This window comes from Cheilinus undulatus, linkage group 21 (genome assembly GCF_018320785.1).
Source record: "Cheilinus undulatus linkage group 21, ASM1832078v1, whole genome shotgun sequence".
NCBI classification, from domain to species: Eukaryota; Metazoa; Chordata; class Actinopteri; order Labriformes; family Labridae; genus Cheilinus; species Cheilinus undulatus.
This window is the reverse complement of record NC_054885.1, coordinates 29,712,021-29,732,614: the sequence shown is the minus strand read 5'-3', so window position 1 is coordinate 29,732,614 and position 20,594 is coordinate 29,712,021. Positions and strand designations below refer to the sequence as shown.

At 38.8% G+C, this 20,594-nt stretch overlaps 1 protein-coding gene across 2 annotated transcripts in view; it reads right to left on the bottom strand.

Annotated features, from left to right (window-relative positions):
- Positions 1-11,988, bottom strand: part of usp22 (ubiquitin specific peptidase 22) — a 51,730-nt gene extending 39,742 nt beyond the window's left edge. The window contains exons 1-2 of one of the 2 annotated variants that reach the window (XM_041777966.1): positions 11,530-11,988; positions 10,625-10,657 (exon numbers count right to left, since the gene is read on the bottom strand). In XM_041777966.1, coding sequence (XP_041633900.1) covers positions 10,625-10,657; positions 11,530-11,649 — 153 coding nt within the window. In that variant the 5' untranslated portion in view covers positions 11,650-11,988. The remainder of the gene's footprint in view (positions 1-10,624; positions 10,658-11,529) is intronic. The other variant, XM_041777967.1, reaches the window with a different exon arrangement.
- Between the last annotated feature and the right edge of the window lie 8,606 nt (positions 11,989-20,594).

Below are 20,594 nucleotides of genomic sequence, written 5' to 3'. Positions count from 1 at the left end.
AGCAAACCTAGGTAATAAATTATCTTCCACATGTCTAAAGCCACATTTTTCACCTCATTCACAGGGACAGAGAGCCACTTCAAGATAAAATGCTGTGTCCCCAGAAAAGCAGTCACTTGGGCCCAAGGTTTTAACAATGGGGAATAATTGAGTGTCCACACTAGGGGAGATTGATCTCCTCTTTGGTTTGGGGCTTGGCTGGCCCCTGGAGAGTGATTGACAGCTCATTAGCCAGATGGTGGTACTAAGGGTGGGCTGGAGAGCGGCCTCATTGGCTGGCTCTGGCCAGGACCAGCATGCCTTGTAGCAGTTATTTCTTTCCATGAGCCTGTTGAGGCAATCAGATGAGAGAAGAGCTGGATGTAGAGAGCACGATGATGAGATCAATCAAAACGCGAGTCATTCTCAGTTACAAACACACATACGTTTTCAAAAATAAGCCCAAAACTACAAAAGCTGATAGTCAAACAAGGTTCTCCAGCACATTTATTATAAAGAGAAATTGTTTTCAATTGCCATAATGGTGAAATTACCCATGCGGCTTCCATGACCACCCAGCAGATGAATTCAGAGTGATTCAGCAGCCTAATGGAGCCTCAATGCAACCTACTTTACTGCCAGGTTTTACTTAAGTAAGTGATGCACTGAATGATCAGCCTCAATCAATGTCAGACAATTTTTATCAAGAGTACCGTATTTTCCGGACTATAAGTCGCATTTTTTTTCATAGTTTGGCTGGTCCTGCAACTTTTAGTCAGGTGCGACTTATATATCAAAATATATAACATTTAACATGTTTTTTAATGTTAATTCATACTGATTGACATGCACAAGGAGTAAACATTACCGTCTACAGCCACAAGAGGGCGCTCTATGCTTGTGACAACTATATGCTATATGCTCCTGTACCACTGAAGAAATTAACGAAAACAGTAATCGAGCAGCAGAAAGAAAGTTTGGAGTGAGTGAGAAACTTGTGAGGGACTGGCGAAAAGCAGGGGTTAATCTTACTGCAATGAAGAAAACAAAGAAGGCTAATAGCGGGCTGTAAGGAAGATGGCCAGAGCTGGAGGAACAAGTCCACAGATGGGTGCTTGAACAACATGCTGCCGGGAGAGGCTTGTCAACGGTGCAGTTACGTCTCCACGCCCTGGTAGTTGCCAAGGAGAGGAACATAAATGACTGCAGGCGGGCCTTCTTGGTGTTACCGCTTCACGCAACGCAACCGCCTCTCTATCAGAGCATGGACAACGGTGTGTCAGTTTCTGAATAAATGCGAATTATAGTCCAGTGCGACTTATATGATTTTTTCCTCTTCATGATGCACTTTTTAACTGATGCGACTTATACTCCGGAGCGACTTATAGTCTGGAAAATACAGTATGTTATGGATTGAAACCAATGCTTTTTTTCACCAGTCATTCAAACTGTTTACCTGTGAATAACACTCTGTTGTGTGTGGATTGAAAAAGCTTTGTGTGCATGATGTAATGTAATCATTTGTGATATTCCTGAGTGAATAATTTCACACCCCTTTAAGCACAAATTGTTGTTGCCTATAGTCGGCTAGTCTGAAGCTAAGAAATCAAACTGTTAAAATTTAGTAGGAGCAGTTTAGAAAATACATGAAGCTGATTTACAGAATATGGCTATCATTAGCAGTGCTAGCCCCGCCAACCATCAATCCCCTTTGCAGATTGTTGTTCACCTTCCATTTCCCATATATTGCAACTACAACCTTATCCCTATTTTCCAGATCAAAACAGTGCTAAACTGCACTGTTCCTACATGATACTTATTGTGCTATTGGCTCACCAATTTTTTACATTTGTGCACCAAAGCAGTAGACTTTAACCATAGCTATGGTGATTACTAGTGCTGGGCAGTTAAATTACAGTGTGTATTTTGATGCAACTGCATATCAAACTGGTCACAACTCTTTCACAGTAATAAATCTCTTCTTGGTATTAGCTGACTTTGCACAGCAGATAGACTGGTTAGACACCATGTCTGTCATCAGGCAGATCAATCTTGAAAAGCTCCAATCCAAATCCTTTGTGCCAAATCAACAACGGTTCTGATCAATCAGCGTCATTTGAGGAGAGTGAAGCAGTAGTTACTGGCTGAGTTTTGTTGTACTGTGAGCCGATAGCAATGGCTGCTACCAGTGCAATGGTTAGCTTGGGTGTAGCATTAGTAAAGCAGTAGTGTTATGAAGACTGGGCCACATTTCCTTGTGAAATAAAGTACAACGACCAGGACTACAAGCTTTTTTATGGTGAAAATTATGTTTTTGCTCTTCTGCAAGGGGGGCAGATAGCCGTTAGCATTAATGCCAGGAGCCATTACTGTCCATGTAGCTGAAGAAAATGGGCAGTTAAATCAGATCTTGAGCACATTTCTTTATTAAAACAAAGGCAAAGAGCCACACAGAAAGCAGAGAGGATACTTTAGCAGATCTCCTGATAGGCTTTGGCAGAAGTCCAAGCCACTGATAAGCTCCACTGTTCAAACACTGAGACAGCACTTGCTTGTACAGCCAAGGTTAGCACTGAAGCTGCGCATTTCGACTACCACATTTTGTCCTGTTGCCCTATTGGCCTGTCATGAATGGGACAGACAGACTGTTCATCTAGTCACCTCCTGAGAATTCCTGCCTTTCGCAAACACTTTGCATGGGAGGTTTTCTCAGATGAATGTCTCATATATATATATATATATATATATACACACATACACACACACACATATATATATACAGTGCTTAACAAATTTATTAGACCACCACCCAACGTAAGGTTTATGCCACAGCTGCCCTAAATTAACAGCACTGGTAATTACCAAAATCATTTTTTTTGTTTCTGCAATGGTTAATAGACCAACATGTAGAAGCTCTTTAACTGAAATGATATTTTTAATGCTAAAATATAATTATTATTGTTATCCGTGAATTTTCAAATTTACTGATTTACAATAAAACTGAAAAAATAGTAAAGCACATTATTATTTCTTGATTAATATGTCAAATCATAGTTATTTACTTGCATTCCTGAACAGAAAAAAATGAGTTTTGGTGGTTGAATGTTATGCTTGATTAATTTCTGACTTCTCAGAGAAGCCCAGTGAGCCAGCTCAAATTTGGGTATAAAAAGTTGAATTCAGTTTGAAATTCCTCATTCCTGTTCAAAATGGTAAAACGTGGAGAGCTCACTGAAAATGAGAGAGTCCGCATCAAAGCACTTCATGATGCTGGATGGTCTTTCAAACAAAAATGACAGGTGGTCTAATAAATTTGTTAAGCACTGTATGTATTTATGCAATGGAAACAGTTGTTCTGGTGTGTCAGGTTAGGTATCAGCCCTTCGGCATTTGAAATAGCAGCATTAAAGTAATAATACTCAGTAGATGAAAATCTGCTACTGACATTGGTTAATGCCCACATTATTTGCTAACAGCTGATGTTTGTCAGAAGAGCCGACATCGATGTTGAATTGCTATGTCTGTGCATCCCTACTGAATAAGGATGACTTTTGTGCTGCTTTAATAAGGTTACACTGCCACGTGTAGCAAATCCCAGGACACTACAAAACTAAATAGACTGGCTTACAGTTAAACCAGCTATTAAATCAAAAGACAGAATATGATTGCATTGGCAGCAAATCAGCTTATTAAGCTGATCTGTTTTTTAATAAGCAACAAAAAAAGGATCAAGGCATCCCTACTTTAAATGTGCATCTTCTGGCCAATTTTTCCCTAGTCTAAGAGTGATCAGGCTCTAACTCAATGTTGTATTTTCTATCCTTTAGCCCATCTGATCTGAAAACAAAAGATGGATGTGCTATAGCAGAGCACATCCAGCTCCAGTCAGTACAGTGGCAAAGACTTCAAGCATATTTGGCATCTTCTCTTTGTGTGAAAAAAAAAACAGTTGAATACAGATGGAAAGCTGGGTTCTTTGGGGTAAAACAAATGCAAGGAAATGGCATGCAAAAAGGGACACCACAAGGTGACACACCAGGTCTGCGATTGCTCTTGGAAGGAGGTTACGGCCCTTGTGCTATTTGTCTAGTCTGAGTCATTCAGCCAATGCCAGAGCGAGTGACAGAGCAAAAGCCACATTAGACAGGACTTGGGAGGGAGTGATGGAGAGTGCACAGACATGGAAGAAATGGGTCTGGATGGAGGCCAGTAAGAATAGTCTGACATCACCGAACCCACTAAGTGTTGTCTAAGAGGAAAGGGATGAGGGGAATAGGACAGGATGGGAACAGGGGTGAAATGAAGGATTTTAAGCTTTTCTGTGATATTTCTGAAGAGAAAATGATATCTTGGATCAGATCAACAATGCAATAATAACAGAAATCAAGCAATAAACAATAGAAGCATCTTTGCAGAAATTTAACAGAATAATCCAGAGGCAATGAGAATCATAGGCTGAACTAGATTTGCAACAGCACGGAAAAAGGAGGAAGAAAAAGCGTGGGAGTAAGCGAAGAAGAGGAACAAGCAAAGGCTATGAAGAGGCTGGAGGAACAGATCCTGATGCTACAAACGTATGCTGATGAGTCAGGGAGCATGCTTCTGATGTGATGGGAGGTTGATCTGACAGAGAGATCTGCTCACAGCACAGGAATCACTGCGCTCTCTGGGATTGGCTGTACCTCAGTGCATTTTGTGTGCTTTGTGTGTGTGGGTTGGTGTGTGCGAAGTAAAAGAACGGGGGGGAGGAGAGAGTGACAGAATGAAGTAAATGTGTCATGGTTGAAAATGCATCCATTTTCCCACCTTTGAAATTCCTAGCAACATCTAGCGAGCGATTGCTCTCATCGTAACTCATCACATGAAGAGAGGGACTTTGCACTGGTGGGAAAGGGGTGTGTGCGTGTATGGGGATAGGGGACGTGCTCTCTGATCATATATGATTTATCAAAACCACAAGATAAAAAAGTTCACTTCAGTCAGCTCTCTAATCACGACCCTCACCCCTTTAATCAAAGTGACAGCAAATTCTTCAAAGCAGTTTATGGCAGTAAAATTCTTCCAGCCCCACCCGTCCTGCTTTCATCTCGTCCAATTTTCACTCAACCTAAGATAATAGCTTCGTTCTCGGCACGGTAGATCCCTACATGGGAGCCCTGTTTTACACAGAACCTCGTTTTCCAGATAGTAAAATAGGAGTCTATCCAGCTGGATGAACAGCACACATAAAATAAATAACCATGACCTTCATGAATATTCACACCATCCCTCCACAACCAAAGCCATTCACAAACTATAAATTATGAAAATGACTGGAGTTGGGCCTAAACAGAAGAATGAATTCAACTGTTAAAAGCATAAGCAGGTTTCTATCCACAAGACATCCTCTCAGCAAGGCGGCTTCAATGGCACTTTGCAATCTGCTCGAACATGAATCTCAATTAAGAAAAGAAAAGATAAGAAATCTGTTCAGACAAAGGCTCACGTACTAAGCAATCACTCACTAAACATACACTCTCAGCAATAATACATGAAAAGACAGGGATCAAAGTCATGACCAGGGAAAATTGAAGGGGCACTTCATAGAAAAACAGTTCCTCCTCTCCTTTGCAATCTTGAAGGCAATTTTTCTTACATGACACAACGTGACAGCGGGTGTAGCCCCTTGGGCTAGCGAAACGGCGTGGACAATCTACCTTTCTACTAACTGACATCCTCTGATATTACATAGCAAATAAAGAGGCAAAGATACACAAAAGAAAATCATGTACGAGATAAATTTGTGCGTTTAGCGTCAGAAAACATCAATGACTCAACTCTACTGCATTCTTGTTTGTTCTTTTCATCTTTTGTATGCTGCTCAATTTGCATTTAATCATCTTCTCCATGGAGCTTTTGTTAAATTATGAAATTATTTGGGTATCATTAGCGTTTGTGCGCACAGGACGATTAGGACAAAATCATATCAGACTGGAGGGCTGAGGGAGTCCACAACAATATCAAATTTGTCACCAAGTTCAATCCATAATTCATGCCTGGCACTCCCTGAGTACACACTCATACACTGCGTCAATGTAAACCCACAAATTCACGCCAAATTAATGGGGCAATACACCAGGGACTTACATGCCAAATAAATTACCATCCAAATGTTTCCTATTCAAAGCCACACATGCCGTAATGTCATCCCTGCACAACAACCCTATGTCTGACTTTCATTCTGCCATTTGTTTCTTACGTAGGGTTTGGATTGTGCATGCAGAGCAGGTGACAGATTTTCCACCAGTGCCCCTGCACATTGCCTGGAAATTGATTTTAGCCTGAGGTAGAGAGGATGGCAGCTTGCAGGGATGCTGCCGAGGACTGACTATGAAAAAAAAAGAGAGGGAGGTGAAAAACATCAGCTTACAATAAAAAAATACCAGCTAATGAAACCAAATTGAATACAATGTCAAAATTTGTCTTTTCTTTCAACACAGAAGAAGCATCTTTTGCTACATTGTTTTCTGTGTATTTGACACTATTTTATCAAGCAGTGTAGGGATAAGCTCTTGTTTTATCATGCATGGTAACATTCAGCGCACCCCCTCAATGTCACTGCCATCTATTCAAATACTGATTTCGACACAGCAAGGACAGATGCGGTATTTCTGCATGCATTTTTTATCTCACAATATAACAAATGCCTGCATGTGATATCGTCCTGCTCATAATTCAGTGCTGAACAAAACCCGAGACCGTCGAGTCTCAGGAGACTGCACTGCCTGTGTACCAGAGGAGCAGCACTACACCTGCTCTGCATGTCAGATTAGTCAGGTGGGTGAGAGCCTCAGTGAAGAGAGCATCACAACGCTCTTATATAGCCGCATCCTGGAGTGCAGTTAAAAAGCAGCAGGGGGAGAACACTTCATTCAGGAGCCTCTGCTGTCGCCTCTCTCTCCCCATCAGTCACCTGTTCCACTAAATGCCCGGGTCCAGATTGGCAGAGCAGAGCAAATAGGTACACAGTATAACAGATGTTAGACAACTGTTGAGCAATAAAATTAGACACGACTGAATACAGGGAAGCAACAGCCTGACCACTTTGTAAGCACATTTTTTTAAATAAAAGAAATATATGAGAAAACTGCCCTGTCATATAAAGACAGAAAAGCAATTTTGCTGGACATGTAAGACGCACAGTGGGGGAAATATCAGGTATTTCAGATATCTGACAGTCAACCAATAACATCTGATCTGTTCTTATCTCGTACCTGAAAACAAAACTTAGGTGCCATCTGAGATCTTTTTAACCAAAGATCTATCTATTCCTTGACCATGTTGATTGTGTCAAGGTAAAATGCTCTGTGAAGAACATTTCTCTTTATATATTTAATTAATTATTAAATTATAACCACCACTCTAAATAACAAAACTACAAAGTTTAGTCACAATCGGAGCTTAAACTGACAAAGTGCTATTGGACACTCCACTCAACTATCTATGAGTGATGTAAACAGCTCCATCCCTCTGCGAACACTTATGTTACAATGCCAGAATTTTGATTTTAATTGTGATACTTGGAAAAAATAAAAACAACATTGATGTCTGTTTCCATACTATGGCAATAAAAATGACCTCCATGACACCCAAAAATAGCTAAATTAGTTATTTTTGATTTCTAAACTGCAAATTTTAAAGAGTTCCTGAAAACATAAAAATTAGACATAACGGTAATTCTAAAGTTGCACCGACTGGGAAAATTGAGGACAATACCAATGTTTAAAATTATAATTTACCCATTACCAATGCTAATATCTTTTAAAATACTTCACTAAGTGTAACATTTCTAGTATTTCAATATTTTCTTTCACATTTGACCATTAAACATTAGTTTGTCCAACCGGTCCCTTTTTCTACCCATTTAAAGTCTCTTATTAGATTCAGCAGTAATGCTAAGCAATTGATTGAAATTTTGATTAAATTGCAATATGACCTACTGCATGTGCAATAGATCTTTGACCTGAAATACTACTTTAATATTTATTTTTGCAGCACAGATGTCATGCTCTACATATTAAAGAAACATTTAAATGTCGTTTTTTCAGAATAGGTAGCAAAAAATTCTACTTTCCTTGATTTTGTACATAATTTTCTTATTCAAAGTGAAAATGACAAAAATAATCATTCCCTACAATACAACATCTCATATTGCATTTTTAATATGAGTCAAAACAATCTCACTTACGAATCTTTTAAAAATTGTTCAGCCTTATTCAGCAGCTAAATAAATCCCTTGCCAGCATAAAATTGATTGGACACAACAGATCGCCATTGATAACTGATTTCAGCTCATAAAACATAATTTCGCATGTGGCAGATGTTTGTTAACAGGACCAAAATTTGTTGATAATGATGTTTAACTGATGCATCTGTGCATCCCTAGTTAACGCTAAGACAAAATGCATGCTCACAATAAAAGATATTCTTTGCATTATCATAATTATTCAACTATCAGTCTGCATTATTCTTGTTTAGGACAATTATGGGTGCCATTGTTGTTTAAGGGTGTAAAGCGGTCAAAGTCCACAGGTCCGGAGGTAGGAACCAGGTGACATTGCCTTCTCTCCCCTCTGCTCTCTGTCAGATGCGACAGACACCGACGTTAGCATGTGAATTTTAATAAGATGCTACAGGGTCTTCATAAAACATATTTGCTGACCAGTTCATAAAACAGCCAGTTAGAAAGCAACAGCCATTAAACAAAATTCTGCTCTTTCCTCCCATGTGTGTGTAGGTGTCTGAGTGTTTCTAAGTTTTTTAGAGCGTAATTATGCTGTGAACTGATGAGCAGATAACATCTTATTTCTCTGTATCATTGTTTTGTTTGTTAAAAGCAAGGCACCTTCTCTCTACTTGATTTCAGTATGTTTTGTGGCATAACCCTGATACATTTCAGAACTATAAAATGTAAAAATAAGAGATATTTTATCATCTGAAGCACATGGTATTGAAAAAATATCAACCTTTTTGACAACCTTAACTGAGAGTGGTGAAATAATCCCACAACAAAATGAATCAATAATCCTATTCATGGCAAACACGTTAAATAATAGATTTTTTATCGATTTTAAGAATTCATCGATGCAGCCCTAGATTTTATGCTACTATTTTTTCCCGTCTTGTTAAAGTATTCCTCAAGTGCCAACAGGATTTCAAGAATACATACTAATCATGTTAAAACACGGCATTGCTACAATTTGCCTGTTCTGCATCCATTTCACTCACTGCTAACACTGCACTGTTCTTTGTTTGTTATTGACACATGATAATTTACATGAAACCTAGATGGCTGATTAAAGAGGAAGTGCTGAGAAATTATGGAGCCTGTTTTGGTGCAGTGACTTGTATTCACCTAGACTGCATTCTAGGCAGTGCAACAGGCCAAGAAAAATCTAAATGCATACAAAAAAAAATGTTCTTGCTTGTCTTCTCTCTGTCATTGCAGACAAAAGGAAACTAATAAGGTGATGATATTTCCAACATGTCATGATTACTTTTGGCACTGGTATTAAAAAGCACTTTTCAATATTGGAAACATAACAAGGTCTTCTGTCAGTTATGTAAGATTGCTTTCACGATTACAAGGCCACTGGTGAATTGCAATGCAGCATGATAGGGAAAAAAAGTCTATGCTTATTTGTTGGGAAAAAATGTGCTTACAGAAGACATCTACAGACAGCATATAGAGCTGAAAAATACAATTCAACCAGTCAGATGTTGCTATATGAGCTTTAAAATGGACAGAACCTAGCTCATGAAAGGACAAATTAGATATTTAAAAAGGAAGAAGTGGGCTTTCAATGCTATATAACCTTGACAATTCAACTGAGAGGAATGTTCATGCAGAGAGCATGAGAGAAAACAGGAATGAAAAATGTACCCGTATGCCTCATTAATTTTGACTGTGTTTCTCTCAACATCACAGAGACATAATGAGTTTTTGTCAGAGGTACATCTAAGCTGAAAAATTTATGCTCACTGTTGATGCACTGGTTGCAGCAAACATCATCTTTAAAAAAAATGGTGCGAGGTTGTAATGCCAAATTTTTCAACATCTAAACATGCCTGAGGGTGCAGAATGTTGTGAACTGATTAAAAGTGAGTAGTAGAAAGCACCCCTGACACACTGTGATGTTGTTGATCTTATTCCTGTAAGGTAAAGAATCAGAATCAAGTCAAATCCATTTACTTTCATTTTGAGTGTATTTGAAGTACAGAAGATATAGATATCAAACAATCTGGACGAGGTAAAACCTCATCACATCACTACAACATAGTGTAAACAAAGGGATCATCGACCATGTTGCACAAGTAATTGGTTCTGGCATGTCTGTAATGTACCTGAGCAATGCTTTTGGCTGTTCTGCTCACGGTCTCCCCCTCTAGCTTGTATTCTAACTGGCTGAAATGCTGAAGATACAAGGATGGGGCTGAATTCTTCCGCTACGTAGGTTCACATCTAATATTCAGTCCATTAAAGGAAAAGGCACTGAGGCACACAGGCAGGTGAGCAAGAGAAGAGAAAGCAAGCCAGCTCTGTATTCACCTGAACTACCTACAGTATGTCAGTGTAGATGGGGAGGGGATATAAGCATCAACTCACCAACTCTGTCCATCCTGCATCACTCTGAAGCACCTATTTCATCACAAGGACATAAAGATATATGACATATAAGAAAATGCATGTATTTCTTGATGCAACAGTCAAGCAGCCTACATATTTTTTTTGCAAATCCTCAGGGAAGTTGATGCATCTTTTTGTGAAAATGAACATTAGGGTAAACGATCAAATTAAAAACATGTTAATGTTGACAGAAAATGAAGAGAGTGGGTGGGAAACTGCAACACAGTCCAGTAATGACATCACATTGTGAAGAGCTATTCGGAGCCGTGTAGGCCGGGCAGGTGTGGGATGAGCCCAAACCAAACAAGCAATGAAGTACTCAGCTGGCGTCCCAGCATCCAAACTCGTGAGAGACTAACAAGTGCAAAAAATAACACTGACCTAGGTAGAGAACCGCTAATCTGTGGACCGTGTATGTGCGTGTGAAGAGGCACAATGGGTCCATTTGGTGTGGTAATGTTAGCCCATCGCCTTCACAACTCTCCCCGAGCCCAAGTTTAGCATCTAGCTAACTGCTCAGCATCTACCAAACAGAACCGCTCAGCTAACTTTCAAACAAATATTCTGAATTATCGCTGCCTAAGCAAAAAATAAGGAAGTAAATGTCGAAGACAAGACTGCAAAGTAGCAACCAGTCTCCGCAGTTCAACAAGCAGCAGTCTTGCTAGCTAACTTACCGGTGATAACCGAGCTAGCTAGCCCTGTACAAGCAACATAACTGCTGCATTAGAAACGTTTTAAACACCGTACGCTTGCAAAAGCCTTTAAGTGTTTGTGCTTAATGTGTGACATCATTCACTTCACAGTTCTGTGTCTCTCTGTACCAAATTACAGTTATTCCACTTTTGTTTCTGAAGCTAACGTTGCAGTTCCTGTGTTTTTACCTTGCGTCTCCTCGTCTCAGCAGTACCACTCCAAACAAAGCATTGGTATATGACTCGTAGGTTTTGTTTCCAATTATCCACCTTATAACCGTTCACATGGGAACACCCGGCCGGACTCATGACAGACAAAACATTCAGTTTGGGTTTAAGGGTGACAATAAAAAGTCTCCTGGTTGATTCACTTTGCTAGCTAGCTAGCACGAACTAACTGTCCAGAAATGGTTTCCGTTTGGAAATGGGACAACCGATGTAGTATCCAAAATGCTCCTCGGGCATCTGATAAACACGGTCTTTCATGAACTAGATACAAATCTGTTCCTGAAGTCATCTACCAGAAGTATCACTTCAGTAAGATTTCTGCTCCGCTAGCTGTTTTGACAGTTGGCGTTTCCATTAACGTTAGCTCCACTTCCACTCTCACGATTAGTTAGCTTTCTTTCTCTAGTTAGCCTGCTAACACTCAACTACAGCTTCACAATGCCCGCCCAGCGTACATCGTGATTTGCCAACACAAAGACGATACGTCACTACGTTAGTTTAACAACATGTTGGGTGCGCTTGGTTTGGAACCCGATGTGTCCCGTATAGTTGGATTGTGGATTAAAATCATGGGATGCATCCATGACGTTGCTTTGATAATAACACCTCCCATTCAGAGTGGTCTGAAATCGTTTAAATTCAACAATACCATTCTGTGTTGTATACAGGAACGCTTCATGTCAGTGAACGTCATTTTCGTCAGGAATGCAATTGTGACTTCTACATGTCAATCAATGCTGATTGCCGTTTGGCCTCCTCTCTCACATGAATTAAAGTATTTTCATTGCAATTCAGCTTGTTTCCAGACTTTAAAGATTATGATGGCGATTTTGTAAAATGTCAGAAATCATTAAAAAAAAAGTTTTAATGTCAACACAAGATCAATTCTTTGGACTCAATTAAAGGTTCACATAGTAGAAGTTCATTGCTTAACTTCAATTAAAGCCTACCACCTAGTGGTTACATTGTGTATGTTGTGTATGTAATTTGCAAGATTCAACTTCAGTTTAACCCATAAAAACCTGGCCCATTTCTCATCATAGGAAAATTATAATGGGGCACATATACTACTCTTTTCTGATATTTTTCTTTAAAAAAAAAATACCCTTAACGTCAAAGATCTGAAATGTTGCATATATATGTCACATTGGGCGTTTTTCAGTAAATGTATTCTGCATTGGAAAATGTATAAGCTTCAGAGTCTTGATTGCTCAGTGGCACATATTTATCGTTCTATTTGTGAGCATACTGTAAGTCAAAGACATTATGATTTAATAATAAGTCATTTTTCAATTTTGTATCCCAACACAAATATTTGCAACTGAATACCATAATATAGGAAAGTTAATGGTATACATCAAGCATGTGAACAAAATTTAAAAAACAAAAAACAAACATAAAATCAGAAAAGTTGCAGAGGCCTAACAAAATAACCAGTACATTAGTATAGAAAAATCTACATATAACAATACAGGAGATTTGATATGTGACTACTTAAGATTGACTAAGAATAAAGTGACTATTGTAGTTAAAGTGCATAAGACGTTGAAGTCCACAAGGCAGATGGTATGGTGTCATAATGCTAAAGTGCTGAAGTACTGATGTACTGTAGATCATTTTAAATGTGCTTATGGAAATTGCACATTTGCCCTTGGCTTGTTTGTTTAAAGTGCTGGTATAATTGCACATGGCCCTATTGCTCAGAATTTGCATATACAGACTTGTGTTGTTGGTCTTCTCAAAAAGCAGCTGTAGTTGTGGCAAACTGAGCAACAGATGTGTGGACTCGATAAAATGTAGAGACAAAATTATACCATCTGCACCATGTTTCCAGTATTGATAGCGGCATGTGTGGCAATTTACCTTTGGCTAAATGATAACAATTGAAACTTTTTTTTAAGTGAAGTTACACATTGCATTTCTCACAGGAGCTGGTGTTTACTCTAAGTCATTATTTTTAATGGGAGCCCCATTTGTGAATGGTTTGTGGACATTAGGTGGTGAACAGCCCACATCAAGCATGCATTAACACCTGGCATTATGGTTTGATAGACTATATGACCTCATTTGGCACCTGTATGTATGTATTAAGGTGATCTATGCCCTCTACTTATATGGTGTGCACTCTAACAGGGAAATTGTTGGAAAATCTTGAAAACTGCTTCAGCAATTGCATTAAGTTTTTCAACTCAAATTTACAAGTTGCATGATTTAACTTGGCATACACCCTTACAGTATGCAGCGTGGTGAGTTCAACAAATCCTTTGTCTGATTTGCTCCAGTGTCTGACTTTGAATTGAGGTGTATTTATACAGTAGGATTAGATCAGGATAACATATTGTATTTGTTGTAATACTACTTGACATTGGCTGTACTTTGCTTTTTGTGTAATCAGGGTCTTCATCAGAACAGTCTTGACATTCTTTATAATCACTGTCAACTCCCTGGATGATTGCCTGTGCACCCTGAGCACCATATTGATTCATTTTAATACTTAATATTAATAATTTGATTAGGATGGCATCACTTTTTGTACATATTTCTTTCAATATGTTTTGAATGGTGCCACATGAAATATGTTAATCTAATTTAACCAATTTGTCTAAATTAAATAAGCAGCTCTTTGAATTTTTTTTTTCGTATTGTGACACATATGTCAGATAAGGTATTAGGGAACTATTTCTATATTAAAGATCTGGTGTGATATATAAGTCATCGCAATATTTGTTTCATTTGTTTGGTATCAATTAGTTTAAATAATGTGGTCAGAACATGTTGAATGTAATGTTATCCAAATATAACAGCTGTTAAATGGCTTGCATCTTAACTTCACCAACAACAAACAAGCTTCTAAAAATGACCTAATTCTATCACATGTGTTATCTGGCACATACACATGTGGAAATGTCGCTATAAAACACAAAGTCGCATGGCCAGTCACATCACCACATCAGGCTATTCAGTGCATGTCACTCAGTGACTTCATGAGTAAAAATCAAGAAAAGGGCTGTACAAGGTATTTTCCAGGACATTTAAAGGACTTGTGGCACCTGTACTACAGTATGCCCTTGTGGGTTAAAACTGACTACATTGTATACAGAGGATGGATAAAACATGGATAGCTACAGAACATGTCAAATCATGAAGATGTTAGGCCCTGACATACCAAATGGGATCCCATCTTTGATTTACATGAAAGCAAGATCTTTTGTGTTAAGAATCCCCTTAAACATTACCAATTGTTAATCTTTATGATGATATAGAGTAATTGATGCATTTTCCATTTAATATTAATTCAGATTGCTATTTGAAGAGCTTGGAAAACGTTCTGATGCCATTTAGAAGCATGTTCTTTCACATCATTTAATTACTGTTATCAGTACATCTGCAGTACTTTATAAGCCTGTCTTCATGACATCTCCTGACATACATTTTATATATTTATATTTTCAAATTTTATATAATCCTATATGGGTGCAAAAATAAATAAATAAAACACCTGTGATGCAATTGTTCTACTATTATTCCTATTATGATTATATGTGATGAGGACCACCCATATTAACGGCCACCCAGGTATTGTTCTCTGTCGTTGCAGTTTTAAATTCATCAACTTACACTGTGACTAAATTAATACCTTTCTTCCATGAAGAAGACAACACTAAGATAAGAAAAACCGATATGTGATGATAAAAACTCTGACAAAAAGTAAGGTTATTTTTCATCAAGGATATAAAAACAAGATTAAAATGTTAGTGCTGGTCTGTTGAACATTCAAAATCCATGTATGTCAGTGTTTTATCAGTGTATTTATAATAGATTTAACTAGCAGTTGTGCATAAATATGATTGTTTTGAACTTATGTTAAATAAAAATCTGTCTGAGTTTTCAAGTTTGAAGAAAATAAAATGCATTGACTAAAAGAATAGTCTAAAATATTTCTTAATTTTAGTCTAGAAAGGTTACTTAAGGTTGAAAAAGTACTAAAATGTGACCCAAACAAAAAAGCGCTGTAATCTTAAGACTAAAAGTAAGAGTAAATTGAAAACAGCTGTCAAAATTAACACAATATTGCTGTTGTTTTAAGTCATATGCAATCACCATCTGCATGCAAGAGAGATCCACTCATAAATTCATAGGTGACGGCTAAGATTAAAAATAATGCCATCATTTCAACATTTTTCTGCAGCTCCTTGTAACCTTCAACTTCCCTCCAACCATGAATGCTGTGATGTGCTACCTCATCAACAATAAGCCTCCATGCAAGTAGCTCACCTGTAAAATAAGGATATTGAGTATAACATTTCAATAGTGATGATATCTGAGCATTTTTGTACAACATCCAGTGGATGAAAACTATCAAAAAGAGCAGAAACACAAACAATGAAACATGAAGAATGAGGCAGTGCAGGATGGATATCTTTACCAAGTGCATTGCCAAACTGTGGGAAACACGTACATGCTTATATGTACAAACATGTCAGTGCCATAAACAGATAAGTGAGTGGATATTGAGAAGACATTACAATAAACACAAGTTCAAGGATCTGACCCATGCATTATGTAAATGTCATACAGCATTAAGCAGTCTGATCACAGAAGGAATGAAAGGGTCTGAGTTTCTGTTCATTCTTGTAGGAGGGACAAGATAGCACTTTCCTGAGAGCATTAAAGAAAAGTCGGACGACAAGATAGAGTCCAACTGACTTATAATCCCTTTGGCTTTTTGGACAAGGTTCATCCACAGAGAGCTCAAGTCAATGAGATGGATACAGCAGACTCCTACAATGTAGTTCAGCCTGTTCCTGTCCTTCATAGAAAACCCACTGAAGCAGCAGATAGAAGACTATTAAAGAGTTCAGGGGAAGCATGATAAAAGCTGCAGAAATGGTTGCAGAGACACTGAAAGACTAGCACCTCTGCAATGACAGTAGCATGAATGCTTTGACAATGTTTTTAAAATGCAACTGACAAAAGTGGGTATTATTTGATTAACAGTTGGGTAAATATATCTATACATTGTTATTTTGTATAAGCCAGGTTGAAATGCAGTCATGTTCACAGCAGTTGAGCTCGATGTTGCATGTGTATTACTGCTGAAAAGCATTACTTCTATATTGTTACTTAGAGCAGCTTACAGAAATGGTAGGGCCCTGTGAATAGGAGATGTGATTTATCAATGTAAACCAACATATACTGGATCAGAAGGGCTGCTGCTTGCCTCACTGCTACTCATGATCTTCTTTAATGCTGACAAGTATGCAAACATGTTTTTGCTGTTGGGTACAAATGTTTCCCAAAAAGTTTCCTCTCCCTTCTTTTCTGGTATCCTGGCTTTTGTGCAGATCATGGTTTTGCTGTGAAGTCTAACATGGTCCTATGCCCACATAGCAAAAAAAAAAAAAAAAAAAAAAGGCTGAATCTATAATATAAAACAGGTTATGTTTACAGAAGCAACAATGAATAAAATGTGTAAATACATACTTTTACTTACATTATTGGCATGAACAGCCTGGTGCTGTGGACCTACCTGACTACAGCTACTTCAACAGCCAAGTTATCCAACTTTTGTCTCATCTGTTCACAGAATATTTTCCCAAAAGCCTTGGAGATCATCAAAGATGTTCTTTGAGAAAAGTGAGATGAATTTGTGTTTGTTTTGGCCAGCAGTGGTTTTAGCCTTCTGGGTTTTTTTGTGACCTCCTGGATGAGTTGTTGATGCACCTTTGGAGTCATTTTTGCAGGCCGGCCAATCCTGGGAAGGTTTCCACACTGCCCCAGGTTTTCCCCATTTGTTGGTAATGGCTCTCACCTTGGTTTGCTGGAGTTCCAGACCAAAGAAATGGCATGGTAACCCTTTCCAGAATAATGGGTGTCAAAGTCTTTGTTTCTTTTATGTTCTCATGCCGTGCTGCTTTTTGAGATTTTTCAGCCTACCTCACTTTGTCAGGTTCTAAATTATCTAAGTGATTTCTTGATTGAACAGGTCTGGCAGTAATCAGGCCTGGGTGTGGATAGTTAAATTGAACTCACCTCTCCAAACAGTGTAGTTGATCACAGTTAATTCATGATTTAACAAGGGGGGATCAATAATTATTAGCATTTTTGCTACATAGGGGCAGGTAGGTTTGGGTGGCTTATCCATTGCTGTTGCAGATGGCTGTTCAACATGAGTCTAGTTCTGTTTGATTTTCCTCCCCGGTAAAAGAAAGGTTTTTTCCTTGCCACTGTAACCTTGATTTATGTTGTCTAGTTCTGCTCCTCATATAGATTGTTGCTGGATCTTTGTAAATAATATATGTAAATAAACCTATGATCAAGCAGGTGGTCTGATTTTATTCCATATTTTCTCTCCTCTCTTTTCTAAATAACACACTGACTTGCATGTATCTGGGGCATGCAATAGCGTAACACAAGAGTTAGTTCCCTTGATTGTCCACTTGGGGGCAGTATAAGCCCAAGCCACGGTGTGGTAAAAATGTGCTTCTCTAAGGAGGAGGTTTTGCTTTCACTCATTTACTGCATCATACCTGTCATAATCCTTACCTTTGAGTCTCTTAATTTATGATTCATTTAATTAAATTTATTCAAAATATAATTATATTATCTGAAAGACTGCTTTACTATTACTATATGCAAATAAATGAATACAGGACTGGCAGCTTCTTGTATGGAAGTTGGATGTTTAGGGGATTTTTAAACAACATTTTGTACAAATGAGAGCAAAGTAGAGTCATATAAAATCATCAGGCCTTTCTACAAGTTGTACACCAAAGGTTAGAAATAAAACAAGACTATCTAAAAACCACCAATGAGGACAATGGGCGTATTCCACTGTTTCTTAGTTTAAGCTTCAGTCCGCTGTTGGTTAGGCTATGACTTTCTCCCCAATGATTCTGTTTATCATGGACTGACTGAAGAAAACAAACATGTTTTTGCCTCGAGTCTGGGAGAGAATTTTACAAAATCTTAACATACTGGAGAACAGCCCACAAACAGGACCTTCCCAGGAAGGAAACAGCAAATGTCATTTCTGAGGGAACTGTGGTAGGATTGCTTTCTGCTGAAAAGCCGAGGCTGATGAGCTGTATTGTTGGAAGGACAGTCAGGCGCTGCAATGTTCAGAAAGCTGAACACTGATTTCTAATTTGTAGACGGGAGCCAAGCAGGATAACTGAAGGCTAATGTGCTTTACCGGGTTACCTTTTATGAATGGAAAGCATGGAGGGAAGGTCAAAAGTGTTCAAATCTTTGTTTGAATGAGGATATGCGTATGTGGCTGAATTGTTTAGCCTATGAAAAAAAGACATCATTTTAAATAGGGAAATATCCAGCACTCATTGAGCCTGATATAGTAGAATTCTGGCCCCCAAGACTAAAAGAAAGAAAAATGCTTAAGTGATCCAAACCTGCATTATTTCTAATGTTCAGTAGGGTGCAGCTCCACTGTTTGCAACAAGGGAACTGTGATAATACAACCCTTATTCTCCCCTGATAAACAACCTCAGCAGAAACTTTACAGAGAAGTTTATGGCCTCATTGACCAATGAGGTTATTTGGTTAATGGCTACTTACCCTCTGCCATTCTGCATCTCGTAGGATCATTCTGTTGAAAATACTGGAGGAGGCCTGATGACATCAGCCACTCGGTTATTAAGGGGGCTCTTGAGGCAAATCTGTGGTGGCTGCCATGTTGAAAATCCTGTCACAAACTAAATTCAGATCAGCCTAGTTATACAAGCAAAGAAGTGGAGCGGAAGTTGGTCTTTAGCCTGAGAAAAAAAATAGAAAAAGAAGGAAAGACAAGATCATTTATAATAGGTTAAGTGCCTTTAATTTACAGTAATTTCCAGACTATAAGCGCTACTTTTTTCCCATGCTTTGAACCCTGCGGCCTATACAACGATGCGGCTAATCTATGGATTTTTACATAGATTAGTTGCAGCTAACGGCCACAAGGGGACCTTCTAAATCTATGGATCTTACAGGTTACGGTCCCCCACCTTTAAACTCTATGGGCTCTATGGCCGGTCCACGTCCCCCACCTTTAAGAGGCGGGCTCCAGCAGGAAATGCTGGAGGCCGGAAAAGAGTGAGACAGGCAGTTCGCGCGAACAACGAAAGCAAAAGTGGAACCAAATGCAGTACAAGAGACAGAACGAGAGCAAGACAGACATTACGAGAGCGAGACAGTTTGCACAAAGGAAGTTTTCATGCACAAACCCGCATTATGGAAAACAAACGAAGAAATGCATATGATGCAGCTTTTAAGTTAAAGGCAGTCGATCTGGCTGTCAAAGAAGGAAACAGAGCTGCTGCACGTACCCTTGGCATCAGTGAATCAATGGTGAGACGTTGGAGACGCCAGCGTGAAGAACTGGCTCAATGCAAAAAGACGAATAAAGCTTTCAGAGGTAATAAAAGCAGATGGCCTGAACTTGAAGACTTTCTTGAAGATTGGCTGAACACACAGGGAGCAGGGGGCTGAGGTGTTTCCACTGTGCCACTGTTCCACCTGCGGCTTATAGTCCAGTGCGGCTTGTATATGTACACATTTAGTTTTCACCCTAAATTTAGCTGGTGCGGCTTATATTCAGGTGCGCTTTATAGTCCGGAAATTACGGTAGTCTGTAGAAGAGACAAAGGATCAGGCCTGGTAAGTACCAGGTACACCAGTCTTTGCCCTCCTGTACTTGCAACTTTAGTGGCCTCTTTAATCCTGATAACATTCAAAACAAAAATATCATATTTGCCCATCTAGCACAAATTCAACTGAACTTAAGAAAAATACCTTTGGATAGTCTGAAAAGTGGAACTCAGTTCCTACCCATATAAGCACCTGCACAAGCCTCGATATTTTTAAACAAAACTGAAATGGGATTAATTCTCTTATCTGCTGACTGGTGAATTCAACTGGCCACTGGAGTTGATTCTCTGGTGGAGGGCAGCAGAGACACTATGAGCGCCACTTCAATACAAACATCCTGCATCTTTGTGTGGAGTTGATTTACAGCATAACCACTGTGA